General features: G+C 39.0%; 2 protein-coding genes across 2 annotated transcripts in view; one reads left to right on the top strand and one right to left on the bottom strand.

Moving 5' to 3' along the window:
• Positions 1-25,848, bottom strand: part of SLC7A13 (solute carrier family 7 member 13) — a 127,147-nt gene that overhangs the window by 22,372 nt on the left and 78,927 nt on the right. The gene's annotated exons all lie outside the window — the stretch shown is intronic.
• Positions 1-25,848, top strand: part of RALYL (RALY RNA binding protein like) — a 221,444-nt gene that overhangs the window by 183,803 nt on the left and 11,793 nt on the right. Inside the window, exon 8 of the mRNA XM_054193665.1 lies at positions 4,303-4,481. Coding sequence (XP_054049640.1) covers positions 4,303-4,481 — 179 coding nt within the window. The remainder of the gene's footprint in view (positions 1-4,302; positions 4,482-25,848) is intronic.

Raw genomic sequence — 25,848 nt, 5'->3', positions numbered from 1 at the left:
AAAAATTGACTGAAGAGAATTAAGTTAGAGTTGTTTGACCTTGGGCATGCTTGTGCTACCCACATTAAGAATTATTAGATGCTCTATATAAAGAATTATTGCCTGGGCAATAGGTAATAGTCACCAGTTGCATGAAGGGAAATTCCTGTTTGATATAAGGAAAAAAGATGCAACAAAGCCATACGGCAGGTTGCCCAGAGAGACTGGAGTAGCTTCATCCTTGGAGATGTTCAAAACTCATTGGGCCAAGGCCCCATGGACCTGGACCAAGCTTTGGTTTGGGCTCTGCTTTGAAGAGGGGTTGGGCTTGGAGAGTCCAGAGACCCCTTCCAACCTGGGCTACTGTGTGAAGCTGTGGCATCTTTGTAAAACCTGCCGCACCTCTAGTTCAGCTTTTCTCTGGCTTGAAATGTTTTGTTTTGAAGCAAACTTTGGGAATCACAAAATCCAACACTACTTTTTAATTTAATAAAGATCTTTATTTCTGGCATTGCAGTGATCATTTTGTTAGCTGAATGATCTCACCTAGCAGCACTTTAAAGCCATGCTGAGCAGTTTTAAGGGATTTATAAGGTTGTATTTTCACCACAGTATATATAGAAAACAATCTCAATTCTTACCGCTGTCTATGGCATTTCCTTGGCTATTTCCTTATAAATCACATGGTATATCTCTGTGCAGGAGCTGTGTACTAGCGAGCTGATTTTGATGACAGCCAGCGGGGAAATGGAAGCCTTATCTCATGAAAAATCTCAATGTTCCTTTTTTCCCCCCCTTCATTCTCTGATGAAAACTTCTAATGTATTTTGTGTGAAATGTGTGGAAGAAATTCTGCCTCAGAATCCGCAGCTGCCTCGTTGTCTGAGCACTCGGATTTGTGTCCCTTACCTAACTCAAATCTATGAAGCCAAAAAGACCCAACAGGACACGTAAAGAGAGCTCCATCAAGATTACCTAAAACGTTGCTGGGAATTAGCAGCTGAGGTCATGAATACAGGCAAAATAGATATTTAGATCTGGATCTCTCCTGTTCCCAAGTGCCTGCTCTATTTGCTGATCTGTTGAGGGGGTATCTCTCTGAACCCAGAAGTTTCACGCTGGCATCCAGAAATAACTCTAATGAAAGTCTTTCTAGGGCAGAACAGTAAAGAAAAATATTTTGTGGTTAAATTTTTTTTTAAGAAAAAAACCAAACAAACAACACCAGCTCTTAAAAAAACCCCTACCTTTTATTTACAATCATTTTCTAAGTTGATAGACAAGGACCAATCCCTCAGCTGTTATAGTTTACCCCACAAAATAAGTCGAGTGCTTTTTCACAAGTGTAAGGTAAATCATTAGTACAAAGTGTGATTATCTTTCAGGAGAACTGTACACAATATGTATTCATTAGATTCTATTTTGTACTTTATGCAAGTTAGACAAAAGTTGGTATAATCAGTGAAGATGTAATTGCAAGGCACTACATTGAATCACTTGTGTACCGAAATGTTCTGAGATGGCGCATCCCTACTTCAGGGAGCTTTTATATAAAATTCATTACTATGCAAAACAACCTGCATGTCATTGTACTTTGATATCCAATTTTCACTTCTGCTAAAGGACTGTAGTGAACTCATTTAAATAAAAATCAGCTCCAAGAGGAAAACGTTGATTTGTATTGAATCATACTGTTATGCCTTTTGAAGACAAGCAATGAATAATATCCTCAGAGATGACAAACTGGTTTCAAATCGTTCACGTTTTAAAACACCAGGTGCAAAAGCCATCCTCCATATTCCTTGCCTCTCATCGGTGGGTGTGAGGAGAAAAAAACACCTCAGAGATACCAGTAAACCTGGATCCCCATTTAAGTCTCCTGAGCTGATGAAGAGGGCTATGCAGCCTGAGTGATTAGTCTGCAGATAATTGCTTCCTCAGCTAAAAGATCTGTGTAAGATAAAGCTATATCAGAGGCTGAACTATTTCATTTACAGTGTCAGATGTGAGATGATTTTGTTCCTTCTATATGGTTTGGCAATATTGTTTCTTACTTTCCTCTGCCAGAAGGTATGGCCTCACTAAGACTGGGATCAGAGAGAGGCTCTATATCTCGTTTACACAAAACAAAAATCAAGCCATCATCTTACCCTTTTGGTTTTTTACATTTGCGTCACTCTCGTGAAAAATATTTAATTATTAATCTTAAAAGTTGTACTTCTGGAGGAATGTGATAAGTTAAACAGACCAGGTGGCCAATCTCAGTGCATACGTTGGTTACTGCTCTACAGCTGCGTGAAAACTCCTTGCAGTAACAGTTCTGTCTTTTACTGTTATCAACCCCTGACCACTACAATAGGGCGAATATAGACACAAGGATTTCCTGTACATAGGGAATCTGCAGGAATAGCTCCCTTGTTTATAAAAATCTGAATCAGGAAGGCAGGGATAAGAAGCTGTTTTGATGTGAAAAAACTGTTCGAGGAGAATATTCTGAAAGGTGCTGAAAGGTAGGATCTTAAGTTTAGCTTCTCAGAAGAGCCCAAAAGATTTAAATGCTGAGCTGGTACTTCAGACTGCCCTGAAGAACACAGATTATGTTCTCATTCAGACAATTAAGTAAATTGCCTAATTTTTTGGCAGCTGTATCCTAAAAGTTTTCCGATTTAAACATATTAAGTCCATAATTTCAGGAACCTTTTCTGAAAGCCTTGACCAAAGTTGATTCAATTGCCACTGCCGCAGGTGAGTTAATGTCAGAAGCAGCTGGAGGCAGAAGGTGGTGGGGCAGGACATAGTAGGCATAGCTGATTCAATCCACATTTCCTCACACAGTAAAGCAAGTAACACAATGATTTATAGCTAGCATGGTATTGTATAGACCACCTTACCAATAGAAGATTGGGCTTCACGGGCTGAATTGTCTACTAATACTTCTACTTGTGTGACTACAGTACTGTCAAAGCAGTTATCTAAGACAATTTTTTTTTTTATTTTTTAAGTCCAAGAATCTTTCTGAAGAAATTAAGTGACTAAGGGAGAAAAGCTTAATTGTTCTATGTCTTAAGTAAATGAATTTGAAAATGAGGGACTAGAGACTAACAAAGACTGAAGAGATGAAAGTAAGTTGCAAAATAAATGTGCAGAGGTAGAAGGAAATACAAATCTCTTGGTTTAAGATTATGATACAGGAAAGTATGGACAGATTTTAATATTATATGCAGCTGGTAATAATGTATAGTAAAATAATCATACATTCATAGAACTGAAAAATATCAAGCTTCACAGGGAATCTGCAGATTCATTGGCTATCCGACAAGATAGGTGATGCACTGCTAGTGTTACAGAACAGTCAATCCAACAAAGAAAAAAATGGTTTGGTTATAGAAATTTTATCATTGATGGGTATTGTCACCCTCAGACTGAAAAGACATTGGTATTGAAGCTACGTGCAACCAATTCTCTGGCCCATATTCACTTTCAGTACATAAAGCTGTTTATCTAAACTCCTGATGTGCATAGGAATACGACTCTGATCCCTCCAACCACTCTTCTGGCCAGTCTGTCTCTGTCATTCCTCCCTCAGTCTGCCTCTGGATTTCTGCTGGCTGGATGAAATTCCTCAGCATATCCAGGAGTCTCACAACACATAATCACAACAATACAGCCATCTGCACTAAGCCAACCAGAACAGATCCTCTGGGCCTCCATGGAAATGGTCTTTCTTTTCAATGCTTTGAAGAAATGACAGGAAACACTATATTTGGGTAATTGGAGGGGGATATTCTCCAGTTACCTCAGCACATTATACCAACAGGGAGAAACTGTTATTTTTCTCCATAACAAATTTGTTCAGTTGTCCAGAAGGATTTGTTGATTATCTGTATGGTTGTTGAGCTATATTCATAGCAAATTTATGCAAATCCTTGTTCACTTATTGGCAATTAACAGCCTTCTGCTTCTCAGACTATGGACATTTACATACTTCTCATTGGCTGCAGATAAATAAATGTACGGTGACTATGCCAATTGGATTCCCAAGGTAAAAAAAAGTCCAGAAAATCAAAAAGCTGGACCCACTGGTAAATCAAGCCTTCATCCACTGCATGGGATAGATGAGCATGTTGATACTATGCTTGATTTATGCATTAACTTTTGAAAACAAGGGGTTTGATCATATTTGCCTCGTAGATATTAACACACTGATTTTTACAACACTAGCTCATCTGGAGATGGGAAGCTTAGGTTTCTTCCTCAGAGCACTTTTCTTTGCCACCAACAGGGAAAGCTACTGAATCTCTATAGAGTATGTTTTCCTTACAGAAGCTCAAAAGAAACAAATGGAAGATAATGCTGATTTGATCCAAGAGGAATGCATATCAGAGAATGCAGATAACTCTACAGAAGAGCCAATTGAAGGAGGGCCAGATGCAGATGGGGATGGAGAAGAGATGACTGATGGGATAGAGGAGGATTTTGATGAGGATGGCAGCAATGAGCTGGTAAGGAATAACCATGCCATGTCTGTCTATACAGTTGCTACAAGTAACCACAGAGAACCAACAATCTGGGGTAAAAAAAGCTGACAGCAGCACTGTGATGTTCTGTAACTAGTGCCTAGTCCTACATGCTTCAATACACCACAGCATCAATTAAGCATAGGGCCCTCAGAGGATAAACAAGAAAAATATATTTTACTACACTTAGTGATTTTAGAAAGGAAATGAAATGTTCTTTAAATTGGTTTACATTTATTACTTTCAATTTAATGAAATGTAGATGAAGGGTAAAAAAAAAACAAGTAACCATGTTTTCCTAACTCTAGCATTTCAAAATCAAATAAGATTCTAGAATGGAGAACTTTTTCATTAGTAAACATGTGCTCCTCCATTATTCCCAGTCCCTGTCTTCCATGTGTATCTTCTGCAGGGTGTGTTGGCGGCTACAGATTTTCTTGACGGAAGGATTTTTCCCTAAGAAATGTTCGGCCAAGAAATGTTTGGGTTTTCAGCCTGAGCCCGCACCTTTCATGAAATGCCCATCATGGTGCTAAACTTTTAGGTTCTTCTAGAGAAACATTAAAAAATATTTTGAAAGTCAGATTTATAATTTTTTCTTCATTCCTAATAGGAATGGATCACTCACATTGTTTTAGACTCTGTAATACTCTCCCTCTCTTCCCAGCTTTCATATTCTTTTGCTTTGAGCAGAAATCACTTCTGTTGCTCAGTGTCACTGTCCCTGCTTGCTTTTTAACACACATTTAATGACGTCTGCACTGTAAAAATAATTGAGCGATGCCAAGAGAAATCAGTCAGCAATGGGCACAACTGAACAACCACCAAGTCTGGAGTAACAGGGCATGCGAATAACCAGTGTTTTGTACTGCTTTTTGTACTGCTTACTGAAAACGCATTTTAAACCTACTGCTAATTTGAGGCTCTGTGTCTCTTTAGCGAGCAGAAGGCCCTCTTGAATTTATAAATCCTGAATAGCATGATGCCCAAGAGAAGCTACTACAACCTGAATCCCCTCAGCTTTTAACATATGATGTAGAATAGATGACATTACCACTTTTTCCCAAAGGAACAGGTTCTCCTGTTACAGGTATGAGGGACCTTTGTAAGCAGTTGCCACTTTGAGTTTGGAGGAAGCTGAAATTTTGTAACGCATAAATAGTTGTAAATATAATATCCCACCATGGCTAATACCTGATCAGCTGAAGTGATATTAGCAATAGGGGTGACCACAGATTAGAAGACTGGTGGGGTTTGCACTAATTAGGTGTCAGACTCCCTACTACAGACACTAAGTGGGGAAGTTAACGTACAGTATATTAGCCTCTGATTGTTCAGTGCTGTCATTTCACCCAGCAGGTATGACATATTTACCATATATCTATACTATATAATGAAGCATAATGTAGAAGAATTTTTTCATCTAGCAAAGGTCTTAGCAGGAAAGTTTCTAAAAAGCAAGCAGCACAGGAAGACTTCATTAGCAGTGAAAGCCTGGAATCGGCACCGCCTCATTTGCACACTGCTGCTTCCGAGTTATAAGGCCTTTCCAAGATTTATGTTATGGAATTAGTTGAAGTGCAATGTGTTGCAGACACAGCTCCAAAGACAGCTTAGACTCTGTGTCACGCATCTAAGGCGTGGGAGGAAATGAGCTCCAGTTTCTCTGCGTGCCATTACTGAGTCCCTTGAGTGCCGGGAGGAGGTGGCTCAGTGCACACGGAGAGTGGCATCCTCTGCCTTGTGCCCCAGAGCTCATGGATGACATCCCCCCAACCCCATCATGGTGGTAGCAAGGAAAGGACGAGTGCTTACTTGCGTTGCCTTGGTCAGGTGCAGCCTGTCCCAATGCCAGGGCAGTGGAGTCAGGCAGCCTCATGCTTTCCACCTTCCCAAACACTGGACCCTCTAGCTGAGAAGCTGGCAGTATTGTAGACTTTAAATCTCAGAATCAAGGTTGCCACTGATGTAAAATCCTTTTGCTTTTTATCCTCCCTTGCCATTTTCCCCAAGCTTTAGAATAGGCCACATCACCTTAGTTTTCCTCCCTGCTACAATGGGATAACAACACTTTCTTTTGCAAGGCCTAGGGAGATCAGTGAATCAAAAACTGCTATGGATGGGATAAAGGATTGCTCTACATAGGATTAGTTCAAAGAAATCTCAGACATTGGGTGTTTCCCATGGAGAGGCAATTATAAATTGAACTGAGCATCTTTCCTCAACAGTTTTTATCCCAACGCTCAGCAGTATTGGCCAATATTGTTATAATATAAAGCTAGTAGTTTATGATGCATATTATAATTTAGTCTGTTTTTCACTTATACTTGCATATATTTATGGAGATATAATGGCCGGTTCCTATAAGTTTTACTTTCCATTCCAATCCCTGTTAGCCGTATAACTGGATAGTCAATAAGAATACTATCAAATATATAGTAAACACAGCAGAAATACTTGGGATTTCAGTCTGCTGCTACCTGTTCTATGCCCTGCTATCTGGCATTACCCTCTGTTTTGTGATAAGTACAGTAGATAGATAAGGTTGTTATAAAAAAAAAAGAAGTCTTAACAGATGTTGTTTTCCTGTTTTATGAAAACTACGTTATTTAGGAAAAAGAGCTGACTAATAGCAAATGTGTCATTTTGGAATGTCGCCAGTTGCAACTCATTCGATAGATAAAAAGGGTGCTTAAGCATGAAAAGTGTTAAATCGGAAACAATTAGGACAAACTTTCCATGTGTAAAAATGTAACCTTGGACTCAGAATAAGAAATGTCCCTCCAAAGGGCATTTTTTAATGAAATCTATAATCTTTTCCAAACATAAAGTTAAAGGGATTTAGGATGATGATGAAAAAAACTCTTTTCTTTCATCACTAGGAGCAGCAGAGCAAATAGAAAAACATTTGAAATGGGCATAGCTAATGTTCTGAAGTCAGTTCAGCAACAAAAATTGGTTGTGAGTCCACTAGTCTGAAAAATGTTATTAGCGGGAGAGAGAAACATGACTTAAATTTAGATCTTAACCTTTTTTGCAGTGCTTCATATTTAGCTGTAAATCTCCTGACAAGCCATTTGCCAATAACCTGCTGCAGGACTCTTTTTGCTGAACGCGATACTGTTGTCTCTTCTCTGTTTCCCCTGCGACCATCCCCAAGGCTGTCAGTAAAGGGAGGTGTTCAATAAGGACAGACCCTTTGCCAGAGTCCAGGTGCTGCCAGAACGGAGCCTCTGAATCTGTGTATGTGGGTCTGCATCTTTGGACTAGAGGACTCGAAAATATATTCCTTTCTCTATTTCTAATTCTAACTTGCAAAGGAAGTGACTGCACAGGATGTATGCTGTGGGTTTAGGCGGTAGGATCAGCTCTCTAAGTTCACACACTGTCTATTTGGAGGAACAGGTTACTGCACATTAACTGAGTGATGGCAGCTGTCCTCATGCCTGCTTTCAGCCTAGACCAACTGTAGAGAAATGCGAAGTAGTTTAGCCTGCAGTCTGAGTTAAGTCAGGCATGGATTTAAGGACACTTTAGCCTCTTCATTTGCCTGCTTGGCTGCACACACAAAAACACATCACATTCAACAGCTGCACACCTCCTTCATCCACCATTTAGATCAGGATGTTTTCCATCCCTGCATTGTCATTTTCTATGGACTAAAGCCCTGCCCACAAACAGTCGTTTTTGATGAGCTGAAGCATGAAAAAGTTTTATGCCACAATAACTTGATTGCCCATCTGAACTCCAATTCAAGACATGCTGCACTTGAAGTACCTCTACTGTCATCAAACATCACCTATTGGGAAAGTTTCTTTTGTACCAACTGTTTGCCCACAAATGTGTCCCAGTAAATGTCTCCAGTGCTGCAGACACTCCAGCTTGAGGATGTTTTTAGAACAGTCCTCTCAGTCTTTTGCTACATTGACATACTGAAAAGTTGTTTAAATGGTGATATATGATCCAGCTATGTACGGGTATGCTAGAAGACATTGGTAGACCCAAACAGTTGACTTTAGCTTGCTTAGTGAAGAGTGTCATCTGCTTCTCACACACCTGCTCTTACATGTTGGCCTTCCACTGCCCCTTCTACAACGGCATGAGATACTATATTTGTAGCTATATACATATATATATAAAATAATCACTAACTTGGAATGTAACTCCTGAGCTTACTCTACAACTCATGTCACTTAACAGATCACAAGAGACAGCTGGAGTGGATGAAAACTTCAGGTCTGTTTCCTTTGCTTCTTTCAGATAAAAAAACAAGTTGGTTACCCCAGATTTTACTGGACCCCTGAGTCAGGTTTTCTTGCACTGAACAGTTTCTGGTTGCAGTGAATTAAAAATCTGTGCGCTCCCTCTTAGAGACCATCCATCCATTCTTACTGCTTTTAGTGTAAACTGTCCCAGAGCCACACTGTGAAGAAAGCAACACACCTACAAGCTTCCCCTCTCACATGAAAGAAAACAAGCTCCGAGGAAGAAAGATCTTCGTGTTTATGAAATTCACCTCACACACAAACCACAAACAGGCCACAAATCTTTGGAGCACGAGTCATCAGTGATATTAAGCAGTTTTCAGGTGCTGGACATGGCTTTAAATTGTAAGGAGTGGGAAGGAAAGCAAATAACCTCCTCTTACTCCTGTGGCTGCACAGCAGAGAGCAGAAAAGTCACCTTTGCAGCACAGTCCAACACATGTTTTGATATTTGAGAAGCAGCTTGGCCTCAGTGCCTCTGAAACAAGGTCTTTCTGCTTACTAGAAGTAGCGTCAGCAGTGTGTGGAACGGCTGAGAGCATGCAGGAAAAGCATTTCTGAATTAGCATGTGTGGTGGTTTCCTTACTCTGCTCAGTTAGCAGCTGGACAACCTAATGCAGGCCCAGAGCATTTCATATAACTTCTCTGAACTAATTTCAAATGGCACTAATCCATCATTGAGGAAGCACTGGTTCAAAATGAACTATAATTTATCATCACAATCCCCTTGTAAATAAGAAAGGTGGCATCCAATTAATTAGCTGAAAGCCTGAAGTATTGTAGATTTGGAAAAAAAAATTATTTATGGCTAATGCTTTATAAAATATCAACAAACTAATTAATAGGAAAGAGTTATACACAAGCATTCATATCTATATTACATTGCCTGAGAAGAATAGCTTCTATCAAACTGTCAGCCTTTCATAATAAATAACTATAATAATAACAGCACAGTGGTGGTTCAGTAGTTAAGCATTCAGTAGAGCAAACAGTGTTTTCTGGTAGAGCATGTGATCCCAATGATTTCAAATACAATAGATTTACGGTGTCATAACTCAGATCAGACTCTGGTTAGTGCTTGGCTGGAATTTGAAGGATGTAGTCACAGCCACAGCACTGTGATTTTGTGCTGGTGTAGCTATGCTAAAAATAATGAAGCCACACAAGCATTAGATGGGAGTTCTACAATAATGAGTCACCTTTAATGAGATGTCTTGAGAGGCATTTTTATTAAATTATATCAGAAACAAAAGGTACAGAGACTGTGCAAGGCCCAGTTCTAGTTACAATGTAGATTTACTGCAGTTATTTCAACAACAATTATAGTTCCCTTTCTATTAAGCATATTTCAGGAACATTTACCTCTCAAGGATATTTCGTTTCTTACTCTTGCCCTTTTCTTCACCTCTGCACTGCATGTTTTCAGTCTTTCAGATTCGTTTCTAACATCTGATAAAGAATCATGTTTCAAACATAAATGCCAGAAACTGCCATAGACAAAAAACTCAGGATAATCCTCTTCCAGCTATGCAAAAGTAAAAAAGTTATAACGTAATAATAGCTATTTCTTGTAAGAATTGATACAAATACCATTTAAATCAATGGAACCAACTAGTACTTTGGCTAAAGCTCATTAGAAACATTTTTGTCTCCTATAAGTAGTTAAAGGGAAATTAATTTAATAGCAAATCTGTATGAAACAGTGAAACTTTCTTTACTTTCATTACTTTGCGTGAGAATTCAACAACAAAAATACTCAGCAGAGAGTAGAATAAGATCTACAGAAAAGGAGTAAAAATGTCTGATTAATTTCGTGTGGTTTAAGCCAAATTTTTCATATCTCAAATAGCAAGATTGATCAAATATGTGACTCTGTGATAGGACTGATAGTACTTAATTTATTGTTGTAATCAAACTGGATTTTTCATTGTTCTTTTTGATACATATTTTTTTTTTCTGTCAATAGCATCCGGGCAGACCAGACCAACTCTTTATTATCAGCAGAATTACGCTGATTAGGCATGTCAAAAAGATCAATAGCTACTGTGGCAATTTGCAGCTTGCTGAGTGCACTTATACAGAGTACTACTTAGGCAGAAAAGAGGACAAAACTTCTAATTAATGGTAATGGCCAAAGCAACATTGTGCCAGAAATCTTATTTAGATTACTTTAAATAACATTGAAACCAAGCAAAATTTAGTCTTTTCAACGCACTGAGCATTTTGGACTTCATTGAAATCTTGCTTTGAGTATCAGGGGAAACATGAATCTCTTCATTCCTAAGACAAATGAATAGGTAAAAGATTGTGTTCACTTGACAAATACCAGTGCGAGATGTTTGTACTTGAGCAAGCTAAGAAAGTCATTAGGGGCAGCATACCCGACAGATACTAATGTGTTGTACCTTCCAAAGCTGCAGTAAATCTAATAACCTGTGACTGAAAAGATGGAAAAAGTAATAAAAGCATGTCATGAAATCAAAAATTGTAAGAAACTTCCTGACATGCCCTTTTGTTATATTTAATATATGCAATAGCACAGTAGATGTGTTTGTTGTTCACACGGTGTTGTATGAGTCATTGGAAAGGCCTTGCTACCAGCTCCTCCTCCTCATTTTTCCTGGCAGTCGATTTCTCAGAGGTAGGCTTCCTCAGTGGTGTTCAGGGTTTTAACCAGGTTAGTCCTGACCCACTACATAATATTTTTCTAATTACTATTTACATCCTATCCCCTACATATCACAGGGGAACCTGCAGAAAATGCGAGCACTGATATCATGCACTTTGTCTATGTCTTTCTACTAGACTTCCCTGCCTGTAATTGCGTATTTGTAAAAGGAATGAGCAAAATAATTTCCTCACCTTTCACATCTATTCCTCTGAATCTGCTCTATATTATTTAGTCCCCAATTAAAAGAAAAAAAAACCTCAAAAGCATAAAACTTGTAAAACATTTATAATGTCAGTAATATAAATAATTTGCAACCATTAGAATCTTATGGAATTGATACAAAAGATCTTGAAAAGAACGGGCTTTTCTCCTGTTTATCTCTTTTTTTTTAAGCAAAATATGGGGAACCAGGAAGTTTGAGATCCATTCTCAGCTTTGCCACTGAGCCAACGTGGTGGGCACTGCAGCTCTGCAGATGGAATGTGCATGCAGACTCAGCCGCTGTTTCCGAGGTCAGACCAGTATGTGCCTTTGGCCCTACAGCCAACATGTGGGAAAGGAGCATTCCTCACACATATGGGTTAAACTTAGGAAACCTATATGCTTTCCAGTCAAGAAAACTGCAGATTTTATTTTTGCCCTTTGAACAACATCAAATATACCCCTCAATGAATTTGGTTTACTTTCGCATTCCACCCTGCCATCAGTCTTGACCTGCCTGAAGTTTCAGTCATCATTTAAGTCGTTACATTTTCTGCTAAGAATTATTAGCATGGCCTCTCTTTTTGAGGTCTGTCTATATGCAAGGCAACTCAGGACAGGTCCCTTCAGACCCAGCAGGGTGATCCCTGAAACCCTGCCAGCAGCTTCCAGCACAATGCCCGGACACATACCGCAAGAGCAGGAAATGCCCGTCATCTACACCCTGTCAACCCCACGGAGCACAGAACAACCACCTGTCTTCGGCAGTTTAAATGGGGTACATCTTTTCCGAGGCGATAAATGGGCATAAATATTAAACGGAGGGTTTTTTTTGTTTGCTTTATTCTCTGAGAACCATTGTAAGAACTGGTCGCAAAATTCTGGTATTTAGACTGCCCTAGACAACCTGAGACAATGGCTGGTTATAGCCCAATGCTGCACAAGGATAGTTCTAAGTACAGTTATTTAGCAAGTGCCTGTCAACACAGAGCACTGGCTTGCGCGTGGGATTTACAGCCTCACAGAAGTTTGGCGATAAGTCTGTTTGGAAACAGTAGCACAGCTGACTTCTTGGTAATATATCTGACAAGAAAAAGAATTTTTGGTTACTGCTTAACATGTTTGAATGTTTTTTAGAGATTGTCTAAGTGCTTTCTGTCAAGCACTTGCACTGCCTTCCTGTGAACCTGTGTTTTGAAAGGGTACCTTCTGTGTTTTCTCTGTTTTGCATGAGGGGGACTCTGCTGTTTGTTGACCCGCGGTCAGTAGATCTATTGTTATTTAGTATTCGTTATTCATTTTTGCACTAATTTCATTTTTTGTGGTTTTTTTTTCTTTTTTTCTTTTTTTGTAGGCAGGGCTTTGTGTTTATCTTAAGCTTTTGAGTAAGAATAAGATAGATATGGTGCTTGATGTTTCTGAGACATCAAAATATTTAATTTTAGTAGCTCAGCTTCAAATGTCAAACACAACTGTGTGCTCAACTTAAAAAAAAAAAAAAAGAAAGAAAATTTAAAAAAATGAAAAACCGAGCAACCTGTGAATTGATTCAGAGGCAAATAATTCTCTGGTATAATGTAATTGATCTTAATATTCAGTACCAGTGGCCGGTTGTGTTTATTCTGTCTAAGTAGACCAGAACTAGCTCCACAGATTTTGCTAGCCTAAAATTTATGAGCATAGAGTCAATCTCTGACTGCAGTTCAGAAACGAGGACAGACAAACGCTTACCACCCAGAAGCAAACCTAGATCCCTTTTCAGAGGGGAGTGATGGTAGCTTATAAAAAAGATCACAAGCTTCTTTCTGTAACTCATGGCTTGTAAAGAAACATCCGATTTAATTGAAGTAACTCAACACTTCAAATGTGCAGACTGATTTCAATTTCCACCCCTGAATATTTTTGCCAATGTAATTTTCACAAATTCTGGTGGCGATGCTCTTCTTTCTTCTCCCTGTATTTTATCTGACTCCAGTAGACTTTGGGTGACTTGTGGAAAGTGCTGGGTTGGGTTTGATTCACTTATTATTTGCAACCAACATTCCTCTATGCTGTTTTGGGAGAACAGGCATCAGAATAGTAACCTAGCATAGATACCAAAGTGGCAGTACGAGCCACAGTGGGAAAGTGGTGAGAGAACAGGCAGGGGGGACTGGTGTTTTCCAGGCGCTCACTGGGACGCTGAAATCCTCCACAATGACTTAGGCCAGCCATTGGGCTTGGGCTTGTGTATGGATTTGAGCCTATCAGCTTAATCCTCAAATTCTTAGATTTAACTGAAATCGAGCAATTGCCATGCATCACACATCCTTCCTGGTATGTCAGTCTTTGTAAGTAAATAGCTTTAGTTCCCCTAGAAAACACTCATTTCACAGGCTTTATCAGTATGCTTGAGCCTCAAGAATGGTGAAAGAAAAACCCTCAGAGGAAACATTTTTCTGTCGAAAGTCTTCACGCAAGCAAAGAGGGGTAAACACTGAGAAGTCAAAAGGTTGTTATTTTTCCATATAAAAAGATACAAATTTTAAATCTGTTTTTATTTTTTCAATAGAAATTACATAGCCACTGCAGTTAGTGACCCAATTATTCCAAAAGGTCTCAGCTTTTTGAGAAAATATAAATGTGTTACTAAGAAGATTTTCTGCATGATTAATACCAAAACATGAAAGGCAGATTGAATTTATCTGTACGTAGGCATTTACAGACCTCAGAAAAGGGAAGTTATTTAGAAGGTGATAGAACTGTAATTGCCATTTCAACAAAAAAGCAATCAGTGAAGAATAAAACAAGCTCAGGCTGCTAAAATGAAGATTTGGAAGTTAATCAAATGCCATCTTAGGCAGCCTGTTATGCTGATAGGCATATCTGAAGTTTCCAAATTGTTGTTGCTATTGATTTCTAAAAGGACACTACAGTTTTATAAAGTCTTTCAAAAGAAGTAAGTTGTGTCCCAGCCACAACAAACAGGGAATCAAAAGGCTAAATACTTCTCTGCTTCTTCTTTCCAGAGGTATACTAACCCTTTCTCAGCTATTAGATGATTCTGCACCATTTGCAGACCACAGTGTAACCCCAACCGCACCATTTTGCTTTGCAATTTTTATTTTTAAAGGAATGTCTCTTGAAATCCTCATAAAACAAAAATGCTATGCACTACTATGCACTTTGCATTCAAATAAGTATTACGCAGGAAAATACCCAGCAAAACCTGTTTAAAATAGGACCAGCTTTTATTGTCATTTCCATCTGGATCACATTCCCAAACCAAGGCTTTCGCAGATAGCAGTCTTCTGCAAGTAGCTCTATATCCTGTATGTTTAATTGACTGTCTTAGTTCAGTACAGTATTGTCACCATTGTGCGACATTATTAGTCTTATCCCCCACCTCCTTCCCATGTTTTCTCTGAGCTTCTCGGTATCTCTGTAATCTCACACTAAATGCTTCCAACTGCTTTCTCCAGCAAGCTCTCCTCCCTGTTCCTGCTCTATTTATTTGCTTTTTACCTCACTCCATCTGGTCTTTATGTTGAGTAAAACTTCTTCCTCCAAGTAACTGAAAATCTGCTGTTGGTTAGATAGGACATTCCTGATCTTATACAGTTTCTTTGTCCTTCATGGGGTTTTTTTGATACCTATCTAAACTGTAATTTGGCAATACTGGGAAAGTTCAGCAGGTGCTTTCTGTGTAATTAGTTTAAGGTAGTTCTCCTCGTAAGCTTCCACTTTTATATATTTTAAAAATACACTACATAAAGTGTAGAGATAGTGAGTGTCCTCAGAGTACAAGTAGTTCCTTTACATGTTAAGCTGTGTGTTCAAACCTGAAACCTTGGCATCAGTAGGACAGGAACTATTGCCTTCAGCATTAATAGTAATTGGACCACCACCTCACACTGGGGAATTCCTACTCCTCAGATCGAGCAGAGGTTAATTCAGTAGGAATTTTATTCTACAACTTTTTGACAGCACTCTTAATCCTAAAACCATCTCCTTCATAGCATTCAGAATGATAAAGGACAATTCTTACCATGGATCCCACTAGACTTGCATGTCATGGAACAGGCCCAATCCCAAGAAGCAAAAAACACCTAGTGGTCTCCAATGAGAGTCATACCATTGTGAATTCACTATGAACATCTACTCATGTGCAGGGTTAAAGGAAAATGGGACGTTTCCCCCTTTGCTGTATTTGTCACTGGAAGCCAAGAAGATGTTGAGTTGCTTTCAAGGCACACTGGTATGAGCCAAAGGAACTCTGGACAGCATCAGTGAGGCCTTACTGCAATTGGTTTGGCTTTATCAGCCAACAGAGACCATTAAATGGAGTGGTGGGAGCACAGCTTCACTGAGGGGTAGCCTTCTGAGTGTATTCTGGCTGAAGGCTTCAGGGCAGCGAGTGCTGCAAAAGCACCACCTTCCTACCCTCTCACCTCTTCCACGTTCTGCTGCTCAGAGATCCTGCATCCCACCCCACACTTTGCAGAAGGACCAGTACTTCCAGCTTCAGCTCCTTCCCACTGTCACCAGAAACTACACTGCTAGTCCCCGAGTCTTCTCTTACAGCTAAAAAGGACCTTGTAGAGGAAGATTTTGCTGCAAAAAGTGGTAGAGTGGGAAGAAAACCCACCGAGTAAAGTGAGGTGGACAGATCCACGTCTTTCCTTCCTCCTCCTTGCTGCCCTCATAGCTCCTCTCTATAAAACTCTCAAATGACCATGGCAACTCTTATCCCAAAGTCGCTCCATCAGCTTCACACCTGACCATCGTCTCAATTGCAGCATTTCCTCACTGGCACTCTCCAAATATTCGATCCTGTACTCATCACTACATCCAAGAGTATTCATCACAAATCTGCCCACACAGGACTCCGAGAAAGAAAATATATGTTGGTCCAGGGAAAAAATCAGTATTTGATAGGGCTATCTCATTCTTACGACTGATTTTTAGAATCATAGAATCATAGAATCACAGAATGGTAGGGTTGGAAGTGACCTCTGGAGATCATCTAGTCCAACCCCCCTGCCTGAGCAGGGTCACCTAGAGCAGGTTGCACAAGAACGCATCCAGGCGGGTTTTGAATGTCTCCAGAGGCGGAGACTCCACCACCTCTCTGGGCAGCCTCTTCCAGTGCTCTGTCACTCTCAAAGTAAAGAAGTTCCTCCTCATGTTTAGGTGGAACTTCCTATGCTCAAGTTTGTGCCCATTACCTCTTGTCCTGTCGCTGGGCACCACTGAAAAGATCCTGGCCCCATCCTCCTGACACCCACCCTTTAAGTATTTATAAGTGTTGATAAGATCCCCCCTCAGTCGTCTTTTTTCCAGACTGAAAAGACCCAAATCCCTCAGCCTTTCTTCATAAGAGAGGTGTTCCAGTCCCCTAGTCATCTTGGTAGCCCTTTGCTGCACCCTCTCCAGCAGTTCCCTGTCCTTCTTGAATCTGGGAGCCCAGAACTGGACACACTACTCCAGGTGCGGCCTCACCAAGGCAGAGTAGAGGGGGAGGATGACCTCCCTCGACCTACTGGCCACACTCTTCTTGATGCACTCCAGGATGCCATTGGCCTTCTTGGCCACGAGGGCACATTGCTGGCTCATGGTCATCCTGTTGTCCACCAGGACTCCCAGGTCTCTTTCCACCGAGCTGCTCTCCAGCAGGTCAGGCAAATGCAGGCAAGTGAAACAGAGCATTTAAATACAAAGGAGATAGAAGTTTGTTTTCAATGATGAGTAAAACAGACGTTCTCACATGTACTCACATAAGTACTAACACTTCAAAGCAATTAAACTGTTCACTGAACAGAAAAATGATTTTCAGCAATTAAAGTATGATTGACAGAGTACAAAAGATAATGAGTAGGTTTCATCATTTGAAGAAAGGTTTAAAGAAGGTGCAACTGCTTCCTTTAATGATTCTTTATTAATATTTACCAAACTGTATAATTCCTCCTATGTGTTATGTGTAGTGAATATTCTATCAGTAGCTAATTATAAAAAGTTTGGCTTTAGTGTGATAATTTTTGTCTGGCATGTTTTACAAGTGTTATAAATGACATATAAATGACCTGTAATACACATTCACATTCCTCTGCTAACACCCACTGAACTAAGCATTTACATTTCATAGGGGAGCATTATATTAAATCACATATATAACTTTGTTACTTAGTCAGAGATTTCATGCTTCAAATCAAAGGACAATTCAAGGTGTATTTCAAATAAGCACAGCTGTGGAGTCAGTGTGATAGCTGATACGAATTCAAGGTTCTTTGATAAGCCCCGTTCATTGCTTGTGGATTTCCATTCACGATGATGAATGCTATGTAAAAGCCAATGGAAGCATATGCCCCCATGGTACCTCACAAACATAAATTACGGGGGTTTCCACTCAGTGTGAGCTGTTTGCTTAAGAGAAAGGAAGGACGTTGTCTTGAGTTAGATGCAGCAAATAAACAGAACGGCAATTTGCACTACTACTTTGTGCAATGCATTCTGATTTTTCTCATTTTAGGGAAATATCTGGATCAATAATCACTAGCCAAGATTTGGGCAGTTTTTTAAAAGAAGTCTGTTCTGGAAACAGATTCAGTTTCTCACCTCCTTGGCTGTTCAGAAAGTACCTTTCATAATGAGAAAAAATTATTAGAGATAGAACAGAGTATGCCATCGTAGAAGACATACCGTTAGCATCTGTGGAGCTGGATTCTGTATTCTCGGTTGCACAGATCACAGTACAGGAGTGAGCATCAGGTGCAACCAAAGCAATCGCGCTATGATTGCAGTAGTGCAAGTATGAGGACCAGTGTGGTGAGTGCAAGGACAGTGCAGCAACTGCATTTTAATGGGGCTTGTAGTTGTTTTGCAGAAAGTGATGTATGGCAGTCACATAACCCACTGCCAAAGCCTAGTCAGACATCAGCAACAACTGGGGAAGGTGTCAGGCATCGAGTCTCCAAATCAACAGGGCCCTCACAGAGGTAGAAACGTGATTTTGCCTGAAACCAGGCAATGGTCAGAATTAGCTTCAGATGCCTCCCGTACAGCTATTAAACTCGGAAGTCCAGTCCTGAGAATGGGTTTGTCCAGCAAGGAAAAAGAGGCAGGAGAGAAGAGGAAGGATGTTTTTAGGCTTTGTGTTTCATGCTCACATGTGTATGTGCACCATCATCTATCCATCCACAGTTTAGCTGCATTTTCTGGGAATTTCTGGGAAGATTAATGTCATCACAAAAGACATTCAGAGCCACCAATTGATTGTTTAAAAACAGATGCATTTTGTCAGATTAACATCTTGGATGCTCTTGTTGCTAATAATTATTATGGAGTAAACCATAGAGTAAATTCTGCAACATCCATATTCTGTGGGACTTTTTTCTAAATAATTTCTTAATTTACTACAAGGGAAGATGTTAATCATGTACATCTTCTGTGGCATTTAGTCATGGTGCATTCCTAATACTCCCTCCCAAGGATATATGTCGAATTTATCTTCTCAGATAGGAAGATTTATTCCTGTACATCAAGGTCTGGAAGATAAGCATGGTAAAGAACACTTTTCCCATAAACCCTGTGAGAAGGACACTAGATATTTATGGGTAACAAGGAACATATCCCTGCTGTTTACGCTTTTTCAGAACTGTAAGGAAGAAGAACCTGAGCAGGGAAGAAGCTGACCTCTGCTTGGATCCAGCTATCAGAGATCAAAACCCATGCAGACAAATAAAGTCCACCTGAATGGGTTTAAGAAAGCCAGCAGCATCCCCCCTGCCGCAGAAGCAGGGGTCACCATTACAGCTTCCAGCTGCTTGGGGAGGCTGGGGAGATCTGGGTGGTCCATCTCATTCTAAAAGACTGATGCCTGCAGGTCTTTACCCTATATTGAGCTCATCTTCTCATAAAGGGCTTTTAGGAGAAATACGTAGTGCAAACTATTCCAACTGCATCATGCTTGGTGACTATGAGGAACAAAGCTTAGAGGAGATGGTCACCTGGCAGGTGATCTGATGGCCAGGCTCTCCCACAAAGAACTGTCCTTTACATGCAGGGCAATCTTAAAGATCTACAGATGTAAAGACTGGAATTATCTAGCCTTTGAGGGGAGGTAAGTGATAAAACCATTAAACCTCTAAAAGACAAGATGGAAAACTCTCTAGATTTTAACTGAATTTTACCTGATTTACTCCATCATTTTTAGTGATTATAGTTTGGGGCCCATTAAGTAGAACTGTTCTTTCATTTAGTGAGGTGTTTAATGTCAGCTTTCCAATGTTATATACATTGTAATAGTGTAAAGTTAAAATTAATTGAATCTAGTATAATTTGAGTCTGGTAAAAATGCTACAAGGATCACACTGGAACTATAATAACAGTAGCAATAGCATTTCTGGAAGACTGAAGTACGGTGTTATGCCTAAGATGACTGTTTCCAATAGCTCATGCTCAAAAAGCCACCCAGATAGGGGAAAAAAAAGCAGCAGAAATAATTTCAGGTGGAAAATGAACTAATAAATATTTCATAACCTATCTCCAGCTTTTTTTCAGACATTATGATGGCAATTAGGACAGTATATACTGTTTCTTTGATATTGTCTACAGCTGCCAAAGCTATAAACTCAGTTGGGTTATTCAATTCTTAAGATGCTTTATGTTCAAATCATGCTTTCTAAAGTGGTTTTCTGTTAGAACTACATCAAATGAAATCCATATTGCTGGCTTAAATGTAATTCAGTTCATCCTTGTTCTGTCAGGATGCTTTTTATATATATAACGGGAAGGAAATGAAAAGATTAAAAAAAAAACATTAGTCATCATGAGGTTTTTTAATATCATCAGCACTACCATAAAGCCAGCTGATAAATTGCACGCTATTCAGAAGAAAGAAATAGAATAAAATTAGTATTGCATTACACTAGACTAATCATATCCCTGGGTTACTGTCATTCTATGGAAAACAAAAGCTTGACTATTTCAGATTTTAAAGTTTCTTCTCAGCCTTTAAGATTATTTGCCTTAAGAGGCAAATAACAAGCCCATGTACTGAAGGAAGAACACAAGATTTTGTATTGGTGGGGTTGGTAAATTTTTATCATTGTTCCTAAACGACAGCAAAGCAGCATTGATGACTTGGATCCAGATGGTTCACAGTAACGCTTCATAATAGTAACCTAATGAAGCTTTTAGTGCTGGTGACAGGTAAATGCTTGAAAGGTTTATGGCAGGGAAAAAGCTTCAATAAATAACTTGAAAATCTGTCTCTCCTTACTTGCATAATTATTGCTTTTTATAATAGCATAATGGAACAGCAAAGCATAGGTGAAGAAAAGGCTAGAAGAGAGAAACTCTCTCTGGAGTTAATAGGATGTACAATGGGTTTTTTTTTTACTTCTTGTAAGATGAATAGCTACTTAAAAACCATTAGGCCTCCTAGACTTAAGGGGAAAATTCTAAAATCTTTTTCAGGAGTTAAAAATAGGCAAGATGAAGTTTTTCTCAGTGCAAGTTTCAGGATCTTTTGACTAAAAGAAGAAAGTTCTGGGATCTCTCACATGAGTTTCTCTCCCTAATCCTGGTTACCTGTGAAGAGTACAACCAGAAATCTGGTGCTCCCTTTGCAATGAGGGAGAAATCTGATGTCTGGCTGCTTCACGGGACAGAAGGCCAGTCCTGCAGAGACTGTGATGATTCTGATAAAACCTTTTTCATTGGAAACGCAGTTTTTCAATAAATGGAAATTTTAATGGAAATCATCCCTTTTTTTTCTGGGGAAGGAAAAGGCAGACTTAAAAGTCAGTGAAGGAGGGGGAAACTGGCTGAAAAGAACACCTGGAAAATTTTCAGGTTTTGGTCAGAAGTGCACCAGGGTTCGTCAGCTGATTTCTGTTTCAGTTACAGAAAACGAGAAAACAAAAACAAAAAAAAAAAAGGAAGAAATTGGCTGAAAGATATTTTTCCTGTCAAAAGTGAAAAAAAAAACCCTTCTGTTGAAAATTTCACTTAAAAAAAGAAACGATCTATTTCTGTTAACATTTTCTACTGTCACTTTTCCAAACAGATGTGATCGGGAAAGTGTTGTCCGTTTTTCTGTGGGTAGGTGGAGCTGGTATGTCTTATGCTCCCCTGCGGCATCACTGAATGCCTAGTTGAAGCTGGTAGCATTCATGGGTTAAACAGCAGGAAGGACTCTCAGATTTTTAGATGCAACCTGCCTCCAGCCTCTGCTGGAAGAACGACCTTCAAAAGTGTCAGAAGACACTGGATTTTTGTTATTTCACACTGTGACTGGTAAAACAATGAAAGAAATCAAAGGATATGGAATTAAAGCCTACAGCAGGTACACAAGAACAGTAATAAAATAGACAATGTCAAAAGAGAGACTGAGAAAGACTCACTGAGAAAAGATCCATCAATCTGGTAACTGTAAGCATCATTGAAAGCACAGAGTCAATGCAAATGGTCTGGAATAAGGTATATAAATAGTGCAATGGGATCAAAGCAAAGAATCCTACATGCAGTTTATCAGATTGAATGCTATTACGTAAATAAAGTATTTAATTGCAAAGCAGCTAAGATACATTCCTCTATTTTCTGCTGCTAAAATAGAAATTATTCAGCAGTTGTTCACATAGCAGTATTGAGGGGAAGTATACTTCAGCCTCAGCAGCTCTTGTTTGATTCACTGTGGTTATTTTGGGCCATGCAGTCTAACCTAGGACTGCCGCAGGTACATGACTTTGGCTCTCCACGGTTTAAGGTGGGAAATCCTGATAGATGTCAGTATTTGACTGATTCATGAAAAAGTCAAGTCCTAGCCCGCTTCCCTCTTTTTCCCAGCCGTCTTGGCTTCCTTTTGAGATTCTGCTGGAGGAAATTCTGTGCCTACATACTAAAGTGAGCGTTTCATTTCTCAGTTTCTACAGATCAAGTGATGAGATGTCACGTGTGAACCCCCTGAAGGCCGAGAAGAGAAACTCCGACTTCCCCACAGAAAATTGTGAACTGCGGTTTCTTACTGGCTAGCAACACCTTTGATTCAATTTGTATGAAAACTCAATTTACTTATTAAAATGGACGTTATTGTTCAAATATTAGAAATTCCATTTCTTATCTGTTCTAAGCTGTACAATTGTCAGATTTTTATGGTTTAGATTGTAAATGTGTTTTTCTCTGGCTAATTATTGGTATTATTTTTTTAATTTTGATGTCTTAAAGGCCAATGTACTGTATCATAATAATATGAAGGACATATTTAACAGGTGTGGGAAACACTGTATACAAATGTATATTTCTAAAAGCTATTTTTATGATTAGCATGTTTTACTGTTTTACCATATTTAGAGTCAGGTGATATTGCACTTCTTTGTTTACAGCTTAATTCAAACAAGATCACCATTAAATACATTGTATGGTATTTTCCATTATTTTATTTATTATATTCGTCACTAGAAATAATTATGTTTACTAATAGGGATGGCTGCTAAAAAGTGAAAACGTCAAAATAAGAGAGGAATCCTTGATAAACTGTAAATTGGATCCTCTCGTAAATTCCATTCTTCAGATAAGCACTCTCTGTGATACCATGTACTAGACAGTTGTTACAGCTGTTCCTGCAAGTCTCTAAAGGCAGTTTGTTGTTACCATATTGAAAAGTGTACATGACAGTCAGTCTCCTGTCTAGCCAGGTAAATTACTTATAGACTGCCAACATCTGACAACCTGAGTTAGCCTACTGATTACTTTTTCGTTTATTTTCTGGCAGTAGTCTTTCCACTCCTGAACACATAAAGCCCTCCTAAATGCCTGCAGTTGGAATAATGAATTATTACAGATGTTGTAGGGGGAATCTCAGTATAGAATTTCTTAATAAATCATATTTCCTTTCAAACAGAATGGATGCATTATTTCTTTGTGTTACCAAGATATTAAGGGTATCAAAGCATATATGAAAGTACCAACTTGTTCACCATCCCAAAGCTAGATCTTCTTAGCCCTTCAGGTGACATGAAATAAGGAATATTTATTTATCTACATCCTCATGTGAGATATACTCCTATAGAAAGAGACATATCTTTAAAGTAATTGCAGGGGAAAATTATTTAATAGCTACAGCCTCCCATGAGGGAGAGGCATTAATTTAAGAAGTACCTTACACAGTCAAATGGAGCTCAGACCCAGCTGTGTGCCAGTTTGCAGCACAGAGCCCTGATGTCCACTGATATCCATGGCCAGGGACATTTGGTATCATCCAGCACCACAAAGATGAACCCTTACTTTGCCTTTTCAATCATTCTCTGTAGGCTGAAAGCAATAGAAAAATTAAGGTACCAGAGAGACTCTTTAATAGATCAAACTTTCAAGTTTTATAAAAACCAGCAGTTTCTGAGATGATAGGCTCACCTCAAACAGTGTGGGTATGAGGAGGTGGGAGCTCAAGGTCTCCAGTCAGGTTTCCAGCATGAGGACCGTCATCAAGGAAGGACTGATACTCTTCAAACATTTGGAAGAAGAACATACATTTGAATCTAATTACCTATTACTGAGTGGGAATTTACTTAACTAGGAGACTATGTAACATAGCATTCTCAGTTATGTTTGTGTATCTTATATTTAGCTATTGTCTGTGGAGTTAAATGGGTTACTTAAGTGCTGAGTAGTACCTAGCTACTTAATTAAGGGAAGAATAGTAGAAGTAGTGATGCCTGAGCATAAAGTATCACAGCTTCAGAATCCACCAAGGCTGACTGTCCCAGAGAAGCGCAGCAAAAAATATTACTTCTATGTGAGTGAAATATTAGGTCAAATCAAAGGGCGAAATATCTCTCCACTTTCTATCAATTAGTATAGGTTATGATCATTTTTAACTGTAAAAACACAAAAAGAATTGCCATTTTGGGATCTCCATCTTTGGCTGACAGTTAAAAAAAAGCACTCCAAACTTTAGCAGTTCAATGGGCATTTTGCCCATTTCAATTATGCAAACTCTTGGCTGACTTAAAGATGCAGAACGTCGTCCAAGAAGATCAGTTCTGGTGTTGGTGTTAATAAACTATGTATGTGAAACAGCTAGGTCTTTCATCTCTTCACCACTTCCATTCCAAATGAGCTAATAATCACAGAAAGCACTCTATTAGATTTTTACAAATTCTTCCCAATCATTGCCCTTAGATTATATAGTCACAGAAATGATTGCACCGTCATAATGTTGACACTCTTTCACACCACAGTTAAAGTCCTGAATATATTTTGAACACAAAAAGACACCTCTGATAACACCCTGAGGCACCACTACATTTGCAAGCCAGAAGCTTGTTGTGCTGTGCAATCAATTACTAGCAAGGTTTCTTAATGGCATGTTTGCTTCAAATCACTACAGAGGATACTGGTAGCTTCAACAGAGCTTGATAGTTCTCAACTCTTCATGTACACGGTATGCTCGGTGTTGTTTGCCATCATTACCTGTACTTGTTTTACATGGGTTTTGTCAGTTGTGGGTTTTTTAACATTGCTCATCCCTTGCAATATGTAAGAATAGGAAACATAAAGGATCTTGTCAATCAATTTGGAGAGTCAACAGTCTTATAGAATCCTTTATGGACAGTCCTGAATTAAACCAATTCATTTTCTACACAGACCTATATGCTCTGTGTATTTCAGATATTTGTTTCAAAATTGTGCGGCTGCATGAATGGAAAATATTTACTAAAAAGCTTTAAAGTTTGGATCAAGAAAAAATATTTTTACTTTTGTAAACTCTTGTATTCCATATTGTTGCGATTCTTCTTAGTTTTCTCTGTAGATCCATTTTTAGTTCTGAAAAATCATTGTACTTAAGCTATGTAGATAGCTACAATCTTGTAAGCAGTCATATTTTCAATAGGTGCCACTGCAACTTAGGATTAAAACATTCAAGGTTTGCCCATGTAGAGTAGATTGATGGTTCATTACCGTTTTCTTTAAAATGTTGTAACATAATTTTTACATGTCTGTAAATAAATATTTTCTCGATTTATGCACTAATTCAGTTTTGTAATTTCTTCTCTCAAAATGTGGCTAAGAAACTTTCCAGGAAAAATATATTTCTCTCATGGAAAAACACCATTTAAAGCTCTGTAATACAACCGTCCTTCCAAACTTTCCAAGCAGAACAAACAGAAACAGGCATCCATAGTACGAGGTACTTATCTTAAGTAAGTAGGATGGAGTAAGACGGAGAAAAGTGCG

This window comes from Rissa tridactyla, chromosome 2 (assembly GCF_028500815.1).
Source record: "Rissa tridactyla isolate bRisTri1 chromosome 2, bRisTri1.patW.cur.20221130, whole genome shotgun sequence".
NCBI classification, from domain to species: Eukaryota; Metazoa; Chordata; class Aves; order Charadriiformes; family Laridae; genus Rissa; species Rissa tridactyla.
Note: the sequence above shows the minus strand (reverse complement) of the source record. Positions and strands in the feature narration are given on the sequence as shown.